General features: G+C 38.7%; 5 protein-coding genes across 6 annotated transcripts; 3 read left to right on the forward strand and 2 right to left on the reverse strand.

The window, feature by feature from the left end:
- Positions 1-64: 64 nt before the first annotated feature.
- LOC117786860 (adenylate kinase isoenzyme 1-like) lies at positions 65-4,156 on the forward strand. 2 transcript variants are annotated; one of them, XM_034625273.1, is made up of 5 exons: positions 65-356; positions 2,703-2,786; positions 3,046-3,168; positions 3,293-3,670; positions 3,729-4,156. In XM_034625273.1, the coding sequence occupies exons 1-5, from the start codon at positions 354-356 to the stop codon at positions 3,825-3,827; spliced, it is 687 nt and encodes a 228-aa protein (XP_034481164.1). In that variant the 5' UTR covers positions 65-353; the 3' UTR covers positions 3,828-4,156. The 2 variants fall into 2 exon arrangements, with proteins under 2 accessions (XP_034481164.1, XP_034481165.1); XM_034625274.1 differs by lacking the exon at positions 2,703-2,786 and having other exon boundaries at positions 70-356.
- A 1,777-nt stretch (positions 4,157-5,933) lies between these two features.
- On the reverse strand, positions 5,934-7,183 carry LOC117786843 (brachyurin). Its single transcript, XM_034625254.1, has one exon. It carries the CDS (start codon positions 7,041-7,043, stop codon positions 6,177-6,179), a length of 867 nt encoding a protein of 288 aa, XP_034481145.1. The 5' UTR covers positions 7,044-7,183; the 3' UTR covers positions 5,934-6,176.
- Positions 7,184-11,129: 3,946 nt separating this feature from the next.
- On the forward strand, positions 11,130-12,363 carry LOC117786828 (THO complex subunit 6). The gene is made up of 2 exons (XM_034625236.1): positions 11,130-11,340; positions 11,400-12,363. Exons 1-2 carry the CDS (start codon positions 11,228-11,230, stop codon positions 12,325-12,327), a joined length of 1,041 nt encoding a protein of 346 aa, XP_034481127.1. The 5' UTR covers positions 11,130-11,227; the 3' UTR covers positions 12,328-12,363.
- Positions 12,364-12,411: 48 nt separating this feature from the next.
- On the reverse strand, positions 12,412-14,653 carry LOC117786802 (zinc finger CCCH domain-containing protein 3). The gene is made up of 4 exons (XM_034625197.1): positions 13,832-14,653; positions 13,240-13,776; positions 12,991-13,186; positions 12,412-12,936 (listed from the first exon to the last, which is right to left on the reverse strand). Exons 1-4 carry the CDS (start codon positions 14,503-14,505, stop codon positions 12,553-12,555), a joined length of 1,791 nt encoding a protein of 596 aa, XP_034481088.1. The 5' UTR covers positions 14,506-14,653; the 3' UTR covers positions 12,412-12,552.
- A 440-nt stretch (positions 14,654-15,093) lies between these two features.
- LOC117786794 (pseudouridylate synthase 7 homolog) lies at positions 15,094-17,917 on the forward strand. The gene is made up of 5 exons (XM_034625189.1): positions 15,094-15,280; positions 15,344-15,531; positions 15,596-15,913; positions 15,978-16,080; positions 16,144-17,917. Exons 1-5 carry the CDS (start codon positions 15,141-15,143, stop codon positions 17,474-17,476), a joined length of 2,082 nt encoding a protein of 693 aa, XP_034481080.1. The 5' UTR covers positions 15,094-15,140; the 3' UTR covers positions 17,477-17,917.
- Positions 17,918-17,925: the final 8 nt, after the last annotated feature.

Here is a 17,925-nt window from a genome sequence, read left to right on the forward strand (position 1 = left end):
TAGTTAATTAAAAAATATCTAAATATATTTTTCAGTTTTTTTTTTTTTTGATTTTCGTACGCACACAACTTCCGGAGGCAAGCACAAAAAAAGCTCACGCAAAGCTGCATGGCATAAGCTTTTCGAAACCGTTAGCCTCTTGCGAAAAGCTCCACGCTCAGTCGCTCTCGACACACGCTGCAATTAGGGAGGAAAATCGTCTCAACGGAAAAAATTCGTCTGCATAAAAATCAAAATAGGCAGTGGGAAAATTATCAAGTAGCTCAAGTAGCGAAACTTAAGCAACAAAGCGATTCGCGATTTGTTTAACGAAAGGCCCGCAACAACATCGTATATATCTCATATACATTATAATGGTGAGTGAGTGAGTGTGTGTGTGCAAGTGTGTGTGTGTGTGTGTGTGTGTGTGTGTGTGTGTGTGTGTGTGTGTGTGTGTGAGTGCGCGGCTACTAAAGTTTATTTTTGTTTGAGCAATAATATAATATATTGCTTTCACTTTGATTGCATATTGGAGATTAGAGAGTAATAAACACAGTTACTTAACTCACTTGACCTTCAGACTTACACCCCCCTTTCTTTAGCTCTAAAAGACTTTAACTACTTGACCTTGCGCACTTTCTACTGGGTTACAAGTGTTTACGTATGAGAACATATGATTATGTACGTACAGTCAGTTAAGTAATTTTTTTGACAACATAAATTATTATTCATGTTGCCTAAAATATATATTTTTTCTAACAATAATTTTACAATATTTTTAAAATAAAATTATCAAATACGTGAATTTTTTACTTGGTCAAAACAGTTACTTGATTACCTGTAAACCACTTTTTTGAGTTTTTGTCAGCATCAGCTGTTTAGCTATAAATTTAGGAGACAAAAAAATACCGAGGAACCTGTAACCGGTCGCTGTGAAATTCCCACATCAACTGTGGGGAATATGGGGCAAAGTCTCTGTTCCGCACAGCGCCAAAAATTAACAACTCAAATAACAACAATAAAAAAGCCGAAATTTCACATTCCAAGCCGAGACAAACTTTTGACGTCAAAGTCCAACGATTTGAATAAATTACACGACAGGTTGAAGCTGCCGGCACAGGAATTTCTGGTGGGGCTTGATTCATTAGCAATGTGTTTATTGGCGATACCCGCACTAGTCAGTCATCATTACGAATAAAAATTCAAGTTCGAGTATTTGGTGACTCCAAGTCGGTATTATTATCTTTGTTTCTTCTGCTTTGTTATTTGTTAGTTAGTTTATTTTGTTTTAACTTTAAACGCCAGAAGACGCAAAGTCGCGGCGCATGGAATTTTTCACAAAAATGCTTGAAATCAATAATAAAAACAAATACTGTTTAGTACCGTTTAGTTATTAAGTGTAAAAGTGTGTGAGTGTAGTTAAATTTAATAATTAAAACAGTTGGGAACTATAGCAAATGTTTCCCGTAGACTCGCATCCTTGCAAATGACATTCATAGGTCACTAAATCCATTAAAAGAAAAAACATCAAATCTTAAGTTGTTACGTAAAAGATATGTTATTGAAAAAACAGAAATTTTCACAGAAAATTTTATGGCAACATGAAAAAAACTCGTGCGAGATGAAAAACAACAACAATTTATGCGCTACAATAACAAATGCTGAGATTTATGCGAGCAAAATTAAAAAAAAAAAACAACCTGCACATTATCAAAATCAAAACTGAACCGAAATTCATTCAATCTCTGTGGTTGTTAGGTTCGTTAGGTGCGACAATGCGGAACAGCCGAAAGAACGGCATGTACATATTTTATATAATATATATAGAGATAGATAATATACACAAATAACAAAATTAACAGAGCGAATAGCACCTACTACACCTACACCTACCTACACCTTCATAAAAGCCAATTCCATTTGTTTATAAAATTTTGTGAAAATTGCGCGATAAATTGGAAATCACAGCAAGTGCTATATAGCACGCAGTTGTTGTTGTATGGGCGATAATTGAGGTGCTCTCTCTTTACATTGGATCAATAATAAACCAACATTGGATGCCCTTCCTACACTCACACACACACACACTCGCACAACAAATAATTGACTTCGTTCAAGATCAATGTCTTTTGGCTACTTACAATTTATGAACACACGCACACCCAATTACAACAGATTTCTTCTATATATCGTATATAGAATATATATATACATTTATTTTGTTTTGAAGGCTGCACTAATTGTGTATTTTAAAGTTGTCGGCAAACAAATTGTTTTTAGCTCTTGGCATAAGGCCAAATAAAACAACTAATAACTATATATTAACTCACTAGAGAAAACATTTGGTGTTATTATATAGTAAACTTATATGACACTATAAACTGTTGATAATGCTATAGAAATCCAATAAAAACAGCGTTATAACAGTTTACAGATTGTTCTAGTTACAATTCTAGGCTAGTTCTACTCAATAATGTTACAATAGTTCTTATAGCAGCTTTGTAGATGTAGATATAGATATAGTCTCTTTGAATAAAATTTGCCACAAAAAAATTAAGAAATAACTTGAACAAGAAGATTGTCCACAAAAATTTCAAAAGTCTTTCCAACAACTAAAAATCAGCTCTCAATCTCTGAATTTTTGAGTATTACCAAAAGTTGCCTAAATCCTGTGTTATGTTTATGTTTTGCCTGTATGCCTATTCCAAATTCCATTTGTGTAGTTATTTATGTGTCACCAAATGGCCATGAAGAAGGAGGCCCAAGAGAAACACAAAGCGGAGCAGCTGCGTAAGGCACAAGCCGCTGTAAGTAATCCCTGGCGATGTCCATGGGGGGAAATCCACGATAATATTGATGTATTCGTATCTGGCATGCATTGTGGCTGCTAAAAAATACAAAAAATAAATAAATTTTTTGAAATGCAAAATTATAAATTCCTGCTCCTAACTCAACTAAGCTTTTATCAAACCAGTCAACTACTAACTTGTCTAATTGTAGTTGTGCCTGTTTAAATATTAAAGTCATTCCAGCTAATCTTTATCTGATATTGCTGCTATTTTTCAGTCTGATATTCCTATCATCTGGGTTCTGGGCGGTCCCGGCTGTGGCAAGGGCACCCAATGCGCCAAAATTGTCGAGAAATATGGATTCACACATCTGAGCAGCGGTGATTTGCTGCGCGACGAGGTAAGTCTTATTGGAATAAAATCGAAATGGACTTCAGTAACTTCAATCTTTGTGAGAAATCAAGTTTAAATAAAATTAGGTCTCTCTATGATTGTCGTAAACTCATTAGTCTGTAATCTTATAGGTCAGCTCTGGCTCGGATAAGGGGCGTGAATTGCAGGCGATCATGACCAGCGGAGCTTTGGTGCCAAACCAGGAGGTGCTCTCCCTGCTGAATAACGCCGTGACACGTGCCAAGGGCAACTCAAAGGGTTTCCTTATCGATGGTTATCCACGCGAGAAGAATCAGGGTATTGCCTTTGAGGAGCAAATTGCACCCGCCGATTTGGCTTTATACTTTGAATGCTCCGAGGAGACGATGCTGAAGCGCATCCTATCACGAGCAGCTGCTGCCGCTGTGAAGCGGGCTGATGACAATGAGGCAACAATTCGATCCCGTTTGCAAACCTTCAAGCAAAATACAAGCGACATTTTGGGACTATATGCCGATAAGACGCTAACGGTAAATTTTGGATTCTAAAATATATGAAACTTAAATAACAGTTGTTATTCCTTTGTAGATCAATGCGGAACGTGATGTGGATGATATATTCATCGATGTTGTGGATGCCATCGACTGCATACTAAAGAAAAAGCAGAAAGCAGTGAAGGCTTGTTAGTGAATCGCGTGTGAAAGTTATTTTAATGAAACCCAAGCCAAACAACAAATTCAAAAATTCATTTTGAACGCACTTTTTAGAATCTAAGCGCACAAAATCTGCACAAATGAAAGCTTAACACCAAATAAATAAGCATATTAATTATTCTTAATTACTTATCTACTTCTAACTAAATAAAATGGCATGATTATTCAATGCCAAGAGCTTTAGCTTTGATTGAGCTTATAAGAGCACATTACCTGCATGTGCTTTACCTAAATTTAATGAAACAAACTCAAATTCTAAGTTATTAACATATGCGACAATAAAGTTGATGTGAAAACTGTAAACTGAAATTGAGAATTTACTTAGTTACATAAATATATAGTACTAGATTTATAGTTTTATTTTCATTGTATTTAATTGCACTTTTAATTGAAGGTGATTATTTAACTGCATGCAAATTGCTGTAAAATCACGATATGCCTTAATTAATTAGCTAGCTTTTTATATATTTATAAGGTTTAATTGAAAACTCAAGGGCACATCAAATAGAAAGTCGAACATTCAATTGCCTTGACTAGTGACTCCACGTGCTGTGTAGGAAACGGAAAACTACAAAGCCAAATTAGTAAAAAGAACCAGTTTATGAAAATTGATAGCTTTAACATATGGTTAAGATCAAAATGCAACTGAATGGGTGAAAATACTATTAATCAGGGAATAAAACCTAAGCAAATATCTTTTCCCGTACGTCCCGTATCAACAATTTCGGTATAAGGTTGGTTCTATTTGGGTTATGTCTTTTTGGTTTCGGTATCCTTGTTATAAAATGATTATGTGCTGCTTTTATTTGTTATGATATTAGAAGTTAATAGAGGGATTGAAATTGAGATTTAAAATTTAAAATTTTCAAAAATCGCAAGGGGTTCCAAATCCATATGTTTAAATACAAAATGACTTTAGAAGCCAAACCATGATCAAAATGACATTCCGCTTGATAATCGGTCCAGTTTTGACAAAGTTATGAAAGTTTGAAGTTGGTCACACCTTTGACCTAGCCACTTTACAAGTCAAAATTTTTGTCCGATTTCACATAATTTTTTACAGAAAATTGAAAGGTCTCAGAATCAACTTTCAAGTGTTGTTTTATACTAATTACGATATAGGGAGTTGATTAAAAGTGCTAACTTGAGATTTAAAATTTTGAATTTTCAAAATATCAAAGGGGGGACCCTTAGCATCAAAACCATGATTTTGAGGAAAATAATTTTTTTTACAAAATTAATCAAATTTGAATGCAGAACGAATAAAGAGGCCAAACCAAAATGAAAATGACGTTCCGCTTGAAAATCGGTCCAGTTTTGACAAAGTTATGAGAGTTTGAAGTTGGTTCGAACTTTTACCTAGCAACAAATATTTTTCTCTAGAAATTTAATTGGTAAGAAAATAAGAAAAGTACAGGGTAAATTGTGTTGACATAATGAAGAAAACTCAAACTATTTGTATGTAGATCATACTTTAATAATAGATATGTTGTGATTGATATAGAATCAATAAATCAGTCTACAGGTACGTCATCTACGATATAAGGTCCAGATACAGTAAATATTGAACTGACATAATTTATGACAGAACAATAACATAAAACACAAAAAAAAAGACGAGAACAAAACTGAAAGTCATATCAGAGATCTCCAGTTTTTTTGTTGTTGACCAAGCTCAAATGGAATGGAATCATCTTTGGATTTTATCACGGAACTGCGTCATCAGATCAAGTGGTCACTACTGGAGTGGGCTGTGAGGTTCTCATTTAAGATTCCAATCAACGCAAATGTCGAGTGTAAAGTCAATATGAATAGCTTATTTAAAACACTCGCACTTTTGGATGAATATTATTATGTAAAAGCTAATGCCAAGACGTTTCAGCTGGTGAAAATAATCTGATGAGCACGTAAAAGTTTTTATCTGTTGATGATGATCTTAAATTTTTAATCAGTGATCATTGATCTCGGGGGAATTCCAGTTGCTAAAAATCAGCATGACTAAAATAAAAACGAAGATTAGGCTGTTTTTTGTTTGTTATTGTTGTTTGAAATGTTTTCAACTCTTGTTTTATTTTTTTTTCTTGCTTTCTTTTTGTTTGGAAGTTCACACAACAGATCATTGTTGTTGAGACTGAACTTTTGACTTACAATTAGAATAAATAATAGATATTTAAATAGTTACAAACTAAAACAAATTCATGAGTACAATTTGGAAATTAGCTAAGTGAGAAGAGTACAAATATCACACGATCAATATCTGATTTTGATATCAATATTAATATAAAGCTAGACGATTCAGTCAGAGTTTGGATCACACTTGAGTTTAAACGAGATTATCATCCCGATATTTGTGATGATGCTGTGTTTGTGTGTGTGAGTGGCTGCCAATTTTACTCTCGATCCAATCCAGATAGTGTGTGACACGAGTAAAACCACCGGGAACACTGGTCCTATCACAACCACCGCCAGCTTCGCCATCGGCGGGTCCAAAACTCGTAATGCCCACCAGCACCTGGGTGCCCTTTATGACAAGGGGACCACCTGAATCGCCAGTGCAGACCGTCTCATCCTTGAGTCCCTTGGCGCACATAACGCCAGCGGTGACCACATCGTACTCCTCGGCACAGTCGGCATTGGATATCACCTTCAGCTCGGTGTACTGCATGGCATCGGAGCTGGTCATTTCCACCGTGGCGCCCCAACCGCTGGCCACCACACTCATACCGGTAAACTGATCCAGACGTTGTCTGATCGGCAACAATGCCGGTCGAATGCGGGTTGTGAATGTCACGTCCACGGGCAACTTGACCAGCGCAATGTCATTCGCTGCCGTCTCTGGATTGAAGCCCTCATGGACAATGAATTTATTGGAGCGTAGCACAAGTCCACCCAGCTGTTCAGTATCCTCGACGCTCCTCGTCCCCAAATACACGTCGAAATGTGTGACGCCCATGGTGCAATGTCCGGCGGTGAGGACCCAACGCTTGTCCAGCAATGTGCCGCCACAGAGGATGCGCCTGCGCCACAGCTGCTTGCCAATGAGCATCACTTGGTAGGGGAACTTTTCAATTCTGCCAAACTTGGACTGACCGATGGCATAGCCAGTGCTCGATCCGATCAGACACAACATGAGCAGCAGGATGAGACCGAGAGCGAGGCTCAATGTTTGTATATTTGTTTTTGTTTGCATTGTGTTTGTTCTTAAGTTGCACTTGTCACTTGTTTGTTGTTTGTTGTAGCTGTTGTTTAGTCACTGCACCCTGAATAATAAGGTACGATTTATTCACTTCTCGATTTATTTTTGCTTCTGCACGCTTCAAACGTTCGCTTCAATTTAAATCCGTTCTGACGATGTCGTGAGATTTTATACGTCGCCTCATCGAAACAAAAACAATATTTTGCCGGTTATCTGTTTGAGCTAAGAGAGCATCTCTCATCCTCCGTTTAAGCCGTTAGCTTTGCTGCTCTTCGTCACTGATTTTGTTGTTGCGAGAGAGAGAGGGAGAAGTTCGCGGCGAGAAACATGATTGGCTTGATGCTCGTAGACTCTTACGACGAGAGAGGATTGCGGCAAGAGTTGACTACGAATCACGCTGACGATGATGACGATGTTGTCTTCTGCGGTAGCTTGTTATTATGACAGCAAACAAGTCGTAAAAGCTTGTTTTAAGCTTTGTTTCATATCAAATATGGGCATATGGAACAGCTCTTATCTCTGCCCAGAGTTCGCTTTCCTGTTTATTTTTTCAGCCTAGCTATTGGGTAATGGGAATATGCGTAATTTTATAGAAATTCCAAGAAAAACATTAGAATGTACAATGCTGAGGCTTTAAATTGGACAGACAAAAGAACAGGTATTCTCGGCTGGTGCCATCTAGCCGGAGAATTTGGTGAGAAATACGTTTTTAATTATGCATATGGAGTTTAGAACTCTGAGCGCACATATTTAAACTGTTTATATTCAAAAAAATATGACACTTTATTTGTTTTTGAATTTTGTTGTTTTTTTTCTTTTTTTTCTTTTTGAAAGTGTCTTCTTTTGCGCATTTTTTTGTGGCACATATTTCGGTTATAAGCAACGGGGACTCCGTTCAATATTATCTTTTATTTTTGTTTGTTTTTGGCGCCATTCGGATTTTTATTTATAAATTATTAATTTACGCCTCAGTCACAGACTTAGTGAGAAATGTTGTTAATTTCGGACGCAACTTTCATGCGAAATTCAGTTGAACCCAAAGATGAATCAATATTTTTGTTATTTGTTGTATTATAAACAAATAAAATGTAAATTAAGTTCTAGTTTTTATGAATATCTCCTAACGCTGACTCAATAAATGTTTATTTGTCTGGCTTTTAATATTTTCAGTAAATTTTCCAGTTTGATTTTAGCCTGCGCAAAAAAATAAAATCAAATCGAAATGGAAGTGAATTGACTTGGCGCCAACTTGGAATGTTGTTAATGAGAGGAGCGGCGACGTCTACCGCATTAATTAAATAAACCTAAATAAACAAATAAAAAATAAAAAGCAATTCGAAAATGTAACAACAAATGGAAGAGTCAGTTTTTACTTTTAATACGAATATTAGATGTCGTTGTGATTATAAAACTCTTAGAATTAATTCACACCTAAACGGGTAAACAATTCCATTTTTGAAGTAGTAAAAATTTTAGAAACTCAATTGGGCGTTAAGTGTGAAAATTATGAAATATCTATATAGCATCTAGAAATTGTTTATTAGACGAATTCCTAACCTTTCTAATCAAATAAATGGCTATTCAAACTTGATTTATGAAATATTCAAGTCATTTGAGTTAAGAATCAATTTTAAATGTAGAATCTATATTCAATCTAGACTATCTTTTCCCGTTTTATTCAGGTAATTCAGTCACCAATTAGTTTTCAGCACATCATAAAAAGTTATAGCTTTTGATTTGAACACATTATTCATTTTTCGATTAGAACTGGTCGATCGGGGTACAATAAAAAATATACATTTAAGCTTTAATGATATAAACTAATTTAAATTTAGTAGCTGATCTGATATTAAGGCAATTGTGTGCAAATTCCTCAGACAGAAGCCAAAAGATTTATTTGAAATTCAATTTAAATACTATGTAAATATATGCAAATCAATTTTCGGGAAACACCCGACAAAATGTTTTTGTTATTTTTTTTGTCAACAAAGTTCAGCAACTCGAAGCTGGCGCCAAAAATCTTGTTTACCTTGCGCGAGAAAGTAGTTGACCTTGATGGATTTGTCGGGTTTTGGATATTCCGGGGATAGAAAGTAGATCAGTTAACGCTTTACACAGCTCTGGGGTGAATAGATCTGATTGTAGCATTGACAATGGAAGTGCATTAACCCCAGAAGTTGCAATTAATTTGGCTTTTAAGTGGACCCGCCCCCCGACACGAACGTTGACGTAAGCCCGTAACGCAAATTAATTGATTTCAAGCTAAACAAATTCATTAAAAACGTCCATAACGAATGTGAATGATAAGCAGTAGCTTTTGCGTAGAACCAGTAGTCAACATGACAGCAATTTCGGTACTCCCTCACCCTTACCCCTATCCCTAAACCAATCTCAATCCCAGTTCCAAGATTAAGACAAGAAACAGCATGCTTTCGAAAATGCTTAAATGCGATTTGGCAAACTGGATCCGGTTGGGTCGGTTTCATTTTATGCTCAAGACCCCAAAGCTAAATCAAATTCTGATTTTGTTCAACAACAAAAAACAGAAGAAAAGAAAAAAAAACATAAATTAAAGTAAGGGAAAGAAGAAAGAGCCGCTAAGAAACAGGCAGTAGTCAAAGCGTTTCGGAATTCCCAAAAACTTCAACACTGGGCCAAAAACCAATAACAAACTTCCATGACGATACGCTTGATGGGAGTGTTTGTGTGTGTGTGTGTGTAACAAACAAATTTTTTTGTTACAGTCCGATGACTGACTCTGAGACTGCGACTAAAACTGAGACCGCGTTTATCATTAGTCAAAAATGATGATCGCCCCCGAAGGCAAAGAAATTAAAATAGATTGGCGCCAGACGGCTGCAGTTATTGTCTTTGAACTGGTAATTCCCAAACACATCTGCGAAATGCTTATCACGATACCAATTGGAGTTAAAAGAAAGTCGTTAAAACGAATTATTCAAATTGATTTGCGTTTCATCAAATTCGAATACATTTTAGAAGTCAACAAGTTTTTAAATTAAAATGTGTTATCAAACGAAGCGCAGCTCCGGCTAATTTTAAAACTTGATAGCTGTTGTCAATAGATAAAGTTGGAAAACCGCATTGGGCATTAATCGTGTGCTAGTAAACAAATTCTAATCTTTACTGCTGTTTTGGAATTTTTGTGTAAGCATTGTTCTCGTTTATTTGACTTTTGTGGCGACGACGGCAAATTGGCGTCGCCAAAAGACGATCGCTATAATTAATTATCGATCGCAATGAATATGCCATTTAAAATTTGCATTTAAATTAGAACTGTCAAAATAATCGGCAATTCTGACAATAGAAAAGAAAAAAACAACACTATTAGGCTAACTTAAATCCGCATTAACAAATAAAATTATTCAACATAAAATCATGGCAAAAACGTGCACAAACATGGGAAATTCTGGTCCCTAAAATTATAATGTATTGTTTACAGAATAAGACATTTAATTAGTTGAATAAACTTCCTTGAGTTACTTATGGGTAAACAGAATTGAGCAGCTGCTTACCTTTGTCATGTTACTGAACTTCAGTCAAAAAAGAAACGCATTTTGTTGAAACAGGATTTTTAAATTTATAGCTTTAATCACAAAATGTCATGCAGGTGTAAGCAGACTGCAACGATTGTCAACAGAATTTGTGCATTTCATTAATATTTTGAACATATTGTTTTCTGTTTATTGTTTAAACGGAGCAATAATTAATGTCAGCGAAATACCAAATAAAATTTAATGTTGGCATTTGAGATTAACATGAAGTCGAATTCAATTCAATCGTTTTCTTTTCCGAGTTTAATTCAAATATTTAGTTTGGCGCTCAACGGAAAGAGTAATGTTGCCACTCCGTTGAATGTTTCGATATATCGATAGCCACGCAGTGCTATCGTATGAAATCGATAATGTCAATTTTTGGTAAATTGCCAAATTAAGATCCTTAGGACCGGATGGCAATCATCCACGCCAGTGCTGGCAAGTTTGTAGGGGGAACAATAGCTGTTTCCGTCAGCTAATAGCAATTTTGAAATTTTTGTAGCATACAAACTCTGAAAATAGTCAGCTCTAGCAATAAAATAGCTAAGTTGGCAACAGTGTGGAACAGCCGGCGTAAACAACGCGTTTTGGAAAATTGTTGCGGATACAAAAAAATAAGTTAAAATGAAGGAAAGAGACTTGAAGCGTGCTTATAACAATGTTTTGGCTCAAGCTATATCAACATCGCAAAATTTCCTGTTTGCTGGTAATCGTTTTGGCGACATTTTCATACTCAGGTAAGACAGAGATTGTTTTTAAATTTCGGAGGGATTAATAACAAATGTTTGTTTTCCAGCCTTAAGGAACTAGAAAAGAGCACGGAGGAACCGCCGAGCAAACTACAAGTGTGTTCACAGGGCAGCGATTTGGACATAAATTGCCTTGCGTTCCATCGCGACTTTTTAATAGTTGGCGCAGTTGGACTCATCTATGGTCTGAAGTGGGACGAGGAGGAGGAAACTTTGAGCACAAAGCGTGCCTGGGAGATCAAAATACCCATGCAAGTTGATGCTGTCGAAGTACCAGATGTCAATTGTCTTTGGCTGTGCTCCGAAACGGATGCATTGTACGCCGGCTGTGGCGATGGTATAATCTATAAAATTAACCTGGAAGGTGGACGCGTAGAGCGGGATTATCGTGGACACACGGACTATGTGCACTGCGTGGTCGGACATGCAGATGGACGCATTTATTCTGGCTCAGAAGACGGCACTGTGCGCTCTTGGAGTGACAGACAAAAGATAGAAACTTCGATATCCGAGCCATACAAGGATCCCAAGCTCTTGCGTCCGGATTGGGGCAAATGGATTGGTGCTGTAGCCGTCAACGATGATTGGCTGATCTGTGGCGGCGGTCCACGTCCGGCCATTTTTCATTTGGGTTCCATGCAATGCACCCGCGCATTTGATTTTCCGGGACGCGTGCATCTCTGCGACTTTGTGGACGACTCTGTGATTATTGGCGGCGAACACAACCACGTGCAGTTCTACACGCTCAACGGCAAGCTAGAGGCAAACATTCCCGTAGAGCACACAGCCAGCTATTCGTCGATCTGGCAAATGAATCCATTCAAGTTCATGTCGATCGCCGGATTTAGCAACAAGTTGCACATACTAAAGGATTTCCGTTTCCTAGACAGCAAAATCGAATTGTACGGCAATGTGTTGGGTGATGATGTAGATACTGAAGATGGTGAACAGCAGGACGAGGATGCTTCATTTTAACTATAGCTTTCTTACAAATATATCTATCTATGTAAATAGACATTTTTCATTTTGGTACTGATAATATTCTACATTCAAATGGTATTTTGAATATAGCGAATCTTTATTGAAAGTATTTGAACCTAGGTACTAAGGAAATTAAAACTTACGCAAAACTAAATTACATACTTAATGGATTAATTTGTACCTGAAACATTTGTCCAAGTCAGTCACATGAATTACTGCTCAATCCTCGCTTTCACCCAGCGGTATAAATGCAGGCAGCGTGCCAAGTTTGATGCGCTGTCGCGGACCGCTGCTGCCTGATGCTGTCTCTTCATCCAACGTTTCCTCCTCCAAGTGATCCTCCTGCCGATCATCAGGTAGGGGACCATACTTATCACTTTCACACTTAAAGTAGCGTGAACTGCTGGGCGTCTCTTCAGTGTTTCCATTTTTAGCAACTGACATCTTGCAGATGGACACTTTGGTCTTGAGTCTAGATTGAGATTTGCTTTTTGGTGCAATCACCTTTTGTTGTTTCATTTGCTTGCAGTAGATGCAGTTGGACAGCTCGCATTTGCCTCTACGAGCAAATTCCGGACACACAAACTCATGGCGCATATTGCACTTAAAGTGATAAAGGAGTTAATAAGAGTTTAAACTAATTGACAATCAACTTACATCAGCGGCACGTGCGCAATAACCACGTAAAAAGTCAATGCAAATCTCTGCCTTGTAACTGAGCTTCTTATGCAGATATGGACAATCCTCGCGAACGCAAACGCCACGTAAATAGTAACGACACACAGGCATCTTCTCCAGCGTTACATTATGAGAGAGCAGACATTCGGATTTGGTGCATTCACCACGCAGAAAACTGCAAGAGAGCAATACGATTAAGACCAAGTCAAGCGGATGAAGCTCACAAACCTTGGACAGATGGCCACCTGGCGTTTATCATGTAAACGACGACACTTGCCGCGACTATAAGCCGCACACTTGCCCAGACGCTGGAAGATTGCACAGGGCACATTGGTCTTAACAAGTGAGCGATTGAGGAGTTGTAAACTACGTTGCTTGGCAGTCATGAGATGAGCACGAGAAACATGATTCGAGGTGCGTATAAATACATTCTGTGTCTTTGCCGAAGATACATATGTCAAGCCGCCAATGTCGATACGAAGACGTAGGCTTTTATTTACGCTCAGTTGAGGCGTGTTGACAGGCACACGGGTTAAACGACATCCGGAGGGATCCAGCACGAACTTTGTGCCGCGTACGAACAGCGTGCGACCTGTGGAGTTGTTTGCCTTCGGTTGTTGCGGCTGCACAGCTGTTTTTGTTGATGACCTGTTTGCATCCAGCTTGGTCAGCTTGTTCTTGGCCGTCTTCTTGTACATAACGCCGTGTATGCTGACCATGCTGAGAGATTTGTTAACGCTCGGCTTCAATACGGGTGATTTTAAGCTGCAAATTTTATTGTAATTAGATTAAATTTTAACAGTGGAATCATGATAGTTACCTCAACTTTTTGCCAGTTACTGCGTCATTTGTGCGTCTAAGAGCGTAACGTGCCACAAAGTCGTGCAACAAAGTTCGACGTTTCTTTACCAGTGGCGTGCTACTGCTGGAGGTTAGAGAGATGGCACGCACCAGCTTATACTTGGTGCGTTTGGCAGGAGGAGCTACTGCGCTTGTGGCTCTCACTGTCACTGTCGTTGGTTTTATTGTACTGGCGCCTTGTCTGATAAGCTTTCGCTTTGATAGGCTAACCAAGGGCGGCTGAATGCATCCGGTGGGCGGAGGCGGGGGCACAGTCTTCAGAGGCTGAGTGCGTACGGTGGGCGTGGCAGTCTGCTTGCGTACTAGGCAAGTGCTAGCTTTGCTTATGATTTTAGCTGGAGGTGGCGTCAAATCAGCAGCAACAGTTTGCTGATAATACGTAACATGTTGTTGTTGTTGCTGTTGTAATTGTTGCTGCTGTTGTAGTTGTTGCAGCTGATATTCCCGCTGGCGTTGCAAAAAATGAGGATTTATATGTATAGCTGGACGATCCCATGACTGTAGCGCGTTATTATTGTTGGATAGACCTTGAAACTGCAGTGAATTGGCCATTTGGTTATGAAAATTGGGATTTATGTACACCTTTCGCCCCATGGGCGGAATGTTCTCTTCAGCACTTATATGTGGCAGCATTTCTCTAATTTTTATCACAATTTGTAACACCTATTTTCGACTTTATTTGAAACAACAGCTTTTGCGTTTCTGATGTGTTTTTTTTTTGTTAAAGTTTTTTTTTTATTTTCTTCACAAGAAATTGCCACACAGATCAAAGGCTGCCACCTTGCAAAGTTTCCCGATCTGGCTTGATTTTTTGTACTTGAAAAAACAAGTACATTTCCTAAATTGGGTGTTTTTAATTTTTGTACTTAATTTCGGATTTAATTTTTATTTTTTTCTAGAATTTTTAAATTTTTGCAGAGTTTATTTTTAGAGCTTTCTTGATTTTTCGAAATATTTTTTTTATTTTTTAGAATTAAATTAACTTCTCTTTTCGAGGGCTGACGAACTTCAAACCTTTATTAAAATGTTTCCTTTATTTTGTCTGGTTTCGAATTTTAAATTTTCTTAAAATTGTTAATAAATTCAAAATGTATTGCATATTAAAACTTCCGTTCGACCAACATTTAAATTTTCCATCGACTGCACAATCGATAACACTTAAATTTTGCATGGATTGCACAATCGATAACAATGCGCAGACATGTTAATTGAAACGTGGGCTTACCGATATATTTTTATCGTTCAAGAAACCAACAACAAACAATAAAATGGGCAAGGATCGTGGTCGTGGAGGACGAGGACGTCGGAACTTTCAGTCCAGACCGTACAACAAAAACAACTGGCGCGGTCAGAAAAAGGAGCATGCAAAGCACAGCAATGGCGATGGAAATTCACAACCACGCAACAAGTGAGTGTAATAATTCAGTTGTATGAACTTGTTATTGATGTAGCCGGCTTTTATTATTTACAGACAACCACAACAAAAATGCACGTTGCGGGAGAATCAAGTGGGCATAACAGAGTTTACAAATCCAAATTTAGCCGGTTTCACAGGCATTCTGAAGTCCCGATTCTCCGATTTCCATGTGAATGAAATAAACACCGAAGGACACGTGTTGCAGCTAAATGATATCAGCGTACCAAAGTTGGAAATTAAACGTGAGTGGAAAGGGAATCAGTCTTAAGAAAGACGACTGTAATTATAATACTGTTTCATTCGTAGCTGTGGATGCCACACAACTGGAGGAATGGCGTAAGAAACTGGAGAATGTAATTGATGATGATGTGTGGCAGCAAATTGCCGCCTTGTCCACTGCCAAATATGATGCCAAGAGTGAACAGCATGTGGAAGTCAACGTTACCAGCCTGGACAAGGAGCAGCGCACACAAATCCACCAGTTGATCAAGCAGCTTTATCTCGGCAAACTGGTGTCCAAAACACTTGACCAGCAACCTCAAAATCAGGAAGAGAAACAGGATGAGGCAGAGCCTGCCGAGGCGAAGAAAGTTATACGTATTTTAAAACCAAAACCAGGACGATGTAAGTATGCTTAACATCCATCCAACTCTCCACATCCATTTACATCTTAGTTAACATTGTTTAGCTGACAATCGCTGGAACTTTCCGGGTGAATATGTGAATTTTGTGGTGCACAAAGTGAATATGGATACCAGTGAGGTGGCTTCAACGATTGCCAATCAATTACAGTAAGTGTCAAGTTATAGAATTATCCTACTTGTAACTAACGATCCTTTCGTCTTTCGTCACAGTCTGCGTCCCTCCCAGGTGAATTACTGCGGCACCAAGGATAAACGGGCTAAAACCACTCAAAGCTTTTCCATAAAGCGTCGCACTCCGGAGGCAATTGCCAATGCTGCACGTGGTATGCGTAATGTCTACATTGGAAACTTTAGCTTCACGTCCAGCACATTAAAGCTGGGTGATCTTCAGGGGAATCGCTTCCGGATTGCATTGCGTCACATCACACAGCCGCAGGAGCACATTGAACTGGCATTGCAGTCGCTGAAGGAACGTGGCTTCATCAACTATTATGGCTTGCAGCGATTTGGCAATAGCGCCAGTGTGCCCACCTATGAGGTGGGCGTGGCATTGCTTAAGCGTGACTATAAGTTGGCCTGTGAGCTGATATTAAAGCCGCGTGACAACGATGTGGAGTTCATGCGTGCCATACGCGAAGCCTGGTGGGAGAATCGGGATTCGGCTGCTGCTGCTGCCAAGTTCTATAATAATAAGTACATAGAGAAGAAGCTGCTGGATGGACTGGCCTCATTTGGTGAGAATGATTACTCTGCAGCGCTGCGACGCATACCACGGAATATGCTGCTCCTGTATCCTCATGCCTATCAGAGTCTGATCTTTAATCGGATTGCATCGCGTCGTATCAAGGAGTTTGGACTCAAGTTAATACCTGGTGATTTGGTGTACGTCGAGGAGGATAACAACCAGCAAGTTCCGAAAGCTGAAGAGCCTGCACCTGAAAGTGTTGATGCCGTTGAAGATGACATGGAAGTGGATGGTGATAATTTACTGGAAGAAGAGTCGATTTTTAAACGGAAAGTGAGACCACTTACCGCCGAGGACATTGCCAGCGATAAGTACAAGCTGTCGGATGTTGTGCTACCATTGCCAGGCTATGACATAACATATCCCAACAACGAGTGTGCCGCTTGGTATGAGCAAATGCTCGGCGAGGTGGGTCTCTCCTCGGAGCTACTGCGCCACAAGGAAAAAACCTATGCTCTGGGTGGAGCTTATCGTAAATTGCTTATACAAACCAGCGACTTAAAATGGAGTTTCCGTCGGTATAGCACACATGAAGATACTTTAATAGCCTCTGATTGGGAGCAGTTGAAAAATATTGAAATAACACCAGAGCCCTCTGAATCAGAGGGCAAGTATACAGCTTTATTGCTGGACTTTTCATTGCCAACAGCTGCCTATGCCACAATGTTACTGCGAGAATTATTCAAACAAGATACATCCACAGCCACGCAAATGCAACTGGAGCAGGCAGAAATCCTCAAGAAATTGCAATCAGATCCACAAACAGTTACGGACGAAGCGCAACCGCAGCCAATTTGAAAGTAACGTTCAACCACACAATATAATCAATAAGGGAAATCAATTTACGCGCGCTCATCTTGTACATGTAAATATGCATGTGTGTGTGTGAGTGTATCAGTGTGTGTGTAACTTAAAACCAACCACAACAATAACAATGCGCACGTGAGTGCAAGCTCGCACGCTCTCTCAGTCTCACTCTCACATTGGCTTTCGCTCTCTGGCTCTTTGTATTAGCAGCCAGGACCAGCTTGTGAGTCCTATTCCGATGCCATTAGTACGCTGACAAGCGAGAGCTTTGGACGCGCTGCGCAGTTAGCAAAGCATCGACGTGTGTGTGCGTGTGTCTACATAAATGTTGTAAAAGAAGAATAACAATAACAAATAACACAAGTCGCGTGTACTGCTAACAAAGATACGAAAGCATCTTTGTGAATTTGATTTAACCGTTACAAAGTAATCGAAACAAA

Source organism: Drosophila innubila (genome assembly GCF_004354385.1).
Source record: "Drosophila innubila isolate TH190305 chromosome 3L unlocalized genomic scaffold, UK_Dinn_1.0 0_D_3L, whole genome shotgun sequence".
Classification (NCBI taxonomy): domain Eukaryota; kingdom Metazoa; phylum Arthropoda; class Insecta; order Diptera; family Drosophilidae; genus Drosophila; species Drosophila innubila.

What these genes read in the sequence shown, in the direction of transcription:
- LOC117786860 (XM_034625273.1), top strand. An exon ending in TGCGTAAGGCACAAGCCGCT is followed by an intron (nt 2,787 to 3,045) that starts GTAAGTAATCCC and finishes GCTATTTTTCAG; the next exon opens with TCTGATATTCCTATCATCTG. An exon ending in GTGATTTGCTGCGCGACGAG is followed by an intron (nt 3,169 to 3,292) that starts GTAAGTCTTATT and finishes GTAATCTTATAG; the next exon opens with GTCAGCTCTGGCTCGGATAA.
- LOC117786843 (XM_034625254.1), bottom strand. Translation starts at nt 7,043, where the DNA reads ATGCAAACAAAAACAAATATACAAACATTGAGCCTCGCTCTCGGTCTC.
- LOC117786828 (XM_034625236.1), top strand. Translation starts at nt 11,228, where the DNA reads ATGAAGGAAAGAGACTTGAAGCGTGCTTATAACAATGTTTTGGCTCAA. An exon ending in GGCGACATTTTCATACTCAG is followed by an intron (nt 11,341 to 11,399) that starts GTAAGACAGAGA and finishes TTTGTTTTCCAG; the next exon opens with CCTTAAGGAACTAGAAAAGA.
- LOC117786802 (XM_034625197.1), bottom strand. Translation starts at nt 14,505, where the DNA reads ATGCTGCCACATATAAGTGCTGAAGAGAACATTCCGCCCATGGGGCGA. An exon ending in GTAACTGGCAAAAAGTTGAG is followed by an intron (nt 13,777 to 13,831) that starts GTAACTATCATG and finishes TAAAATTTGCAG; the next exon opens with CTTAAAATCACCCGTATTGA. An exon ending in ATTGCGCACGTGCCGCTGAT is followed by an intron (nt 12,937 to 12,990) that starts GTAAGTTGATTG and finishes TATCACTTTAAG; the next exon opens with TGCAATATGCGCCATGAGTT.
- LOC117786794 (XM_034625189.1), top strand. Translation starts at nt 15,141, where the DNA reads ATGGGCAAGGATCGTGGTCGTGGAGGACGAGGACGTCGGAACTTTCAG. An exon ending in AATTCACAACCACGCAACAA is followed by an intron (nt 15,281 to 15,343) that starts GTGAGTGTAATA and finishes TATTATTTACAG; the next exon opens with ACAACCACAACAAAAATGCA. An exon ending in AAAACCAAAACCAGGACGAT is followed by an intron (nt 15,914 to 15,977) that starts GTAAGTATGCTT and finishes AACATTGTTTAG; the next exon opens with CTGACAATCGCTGGAACTTT.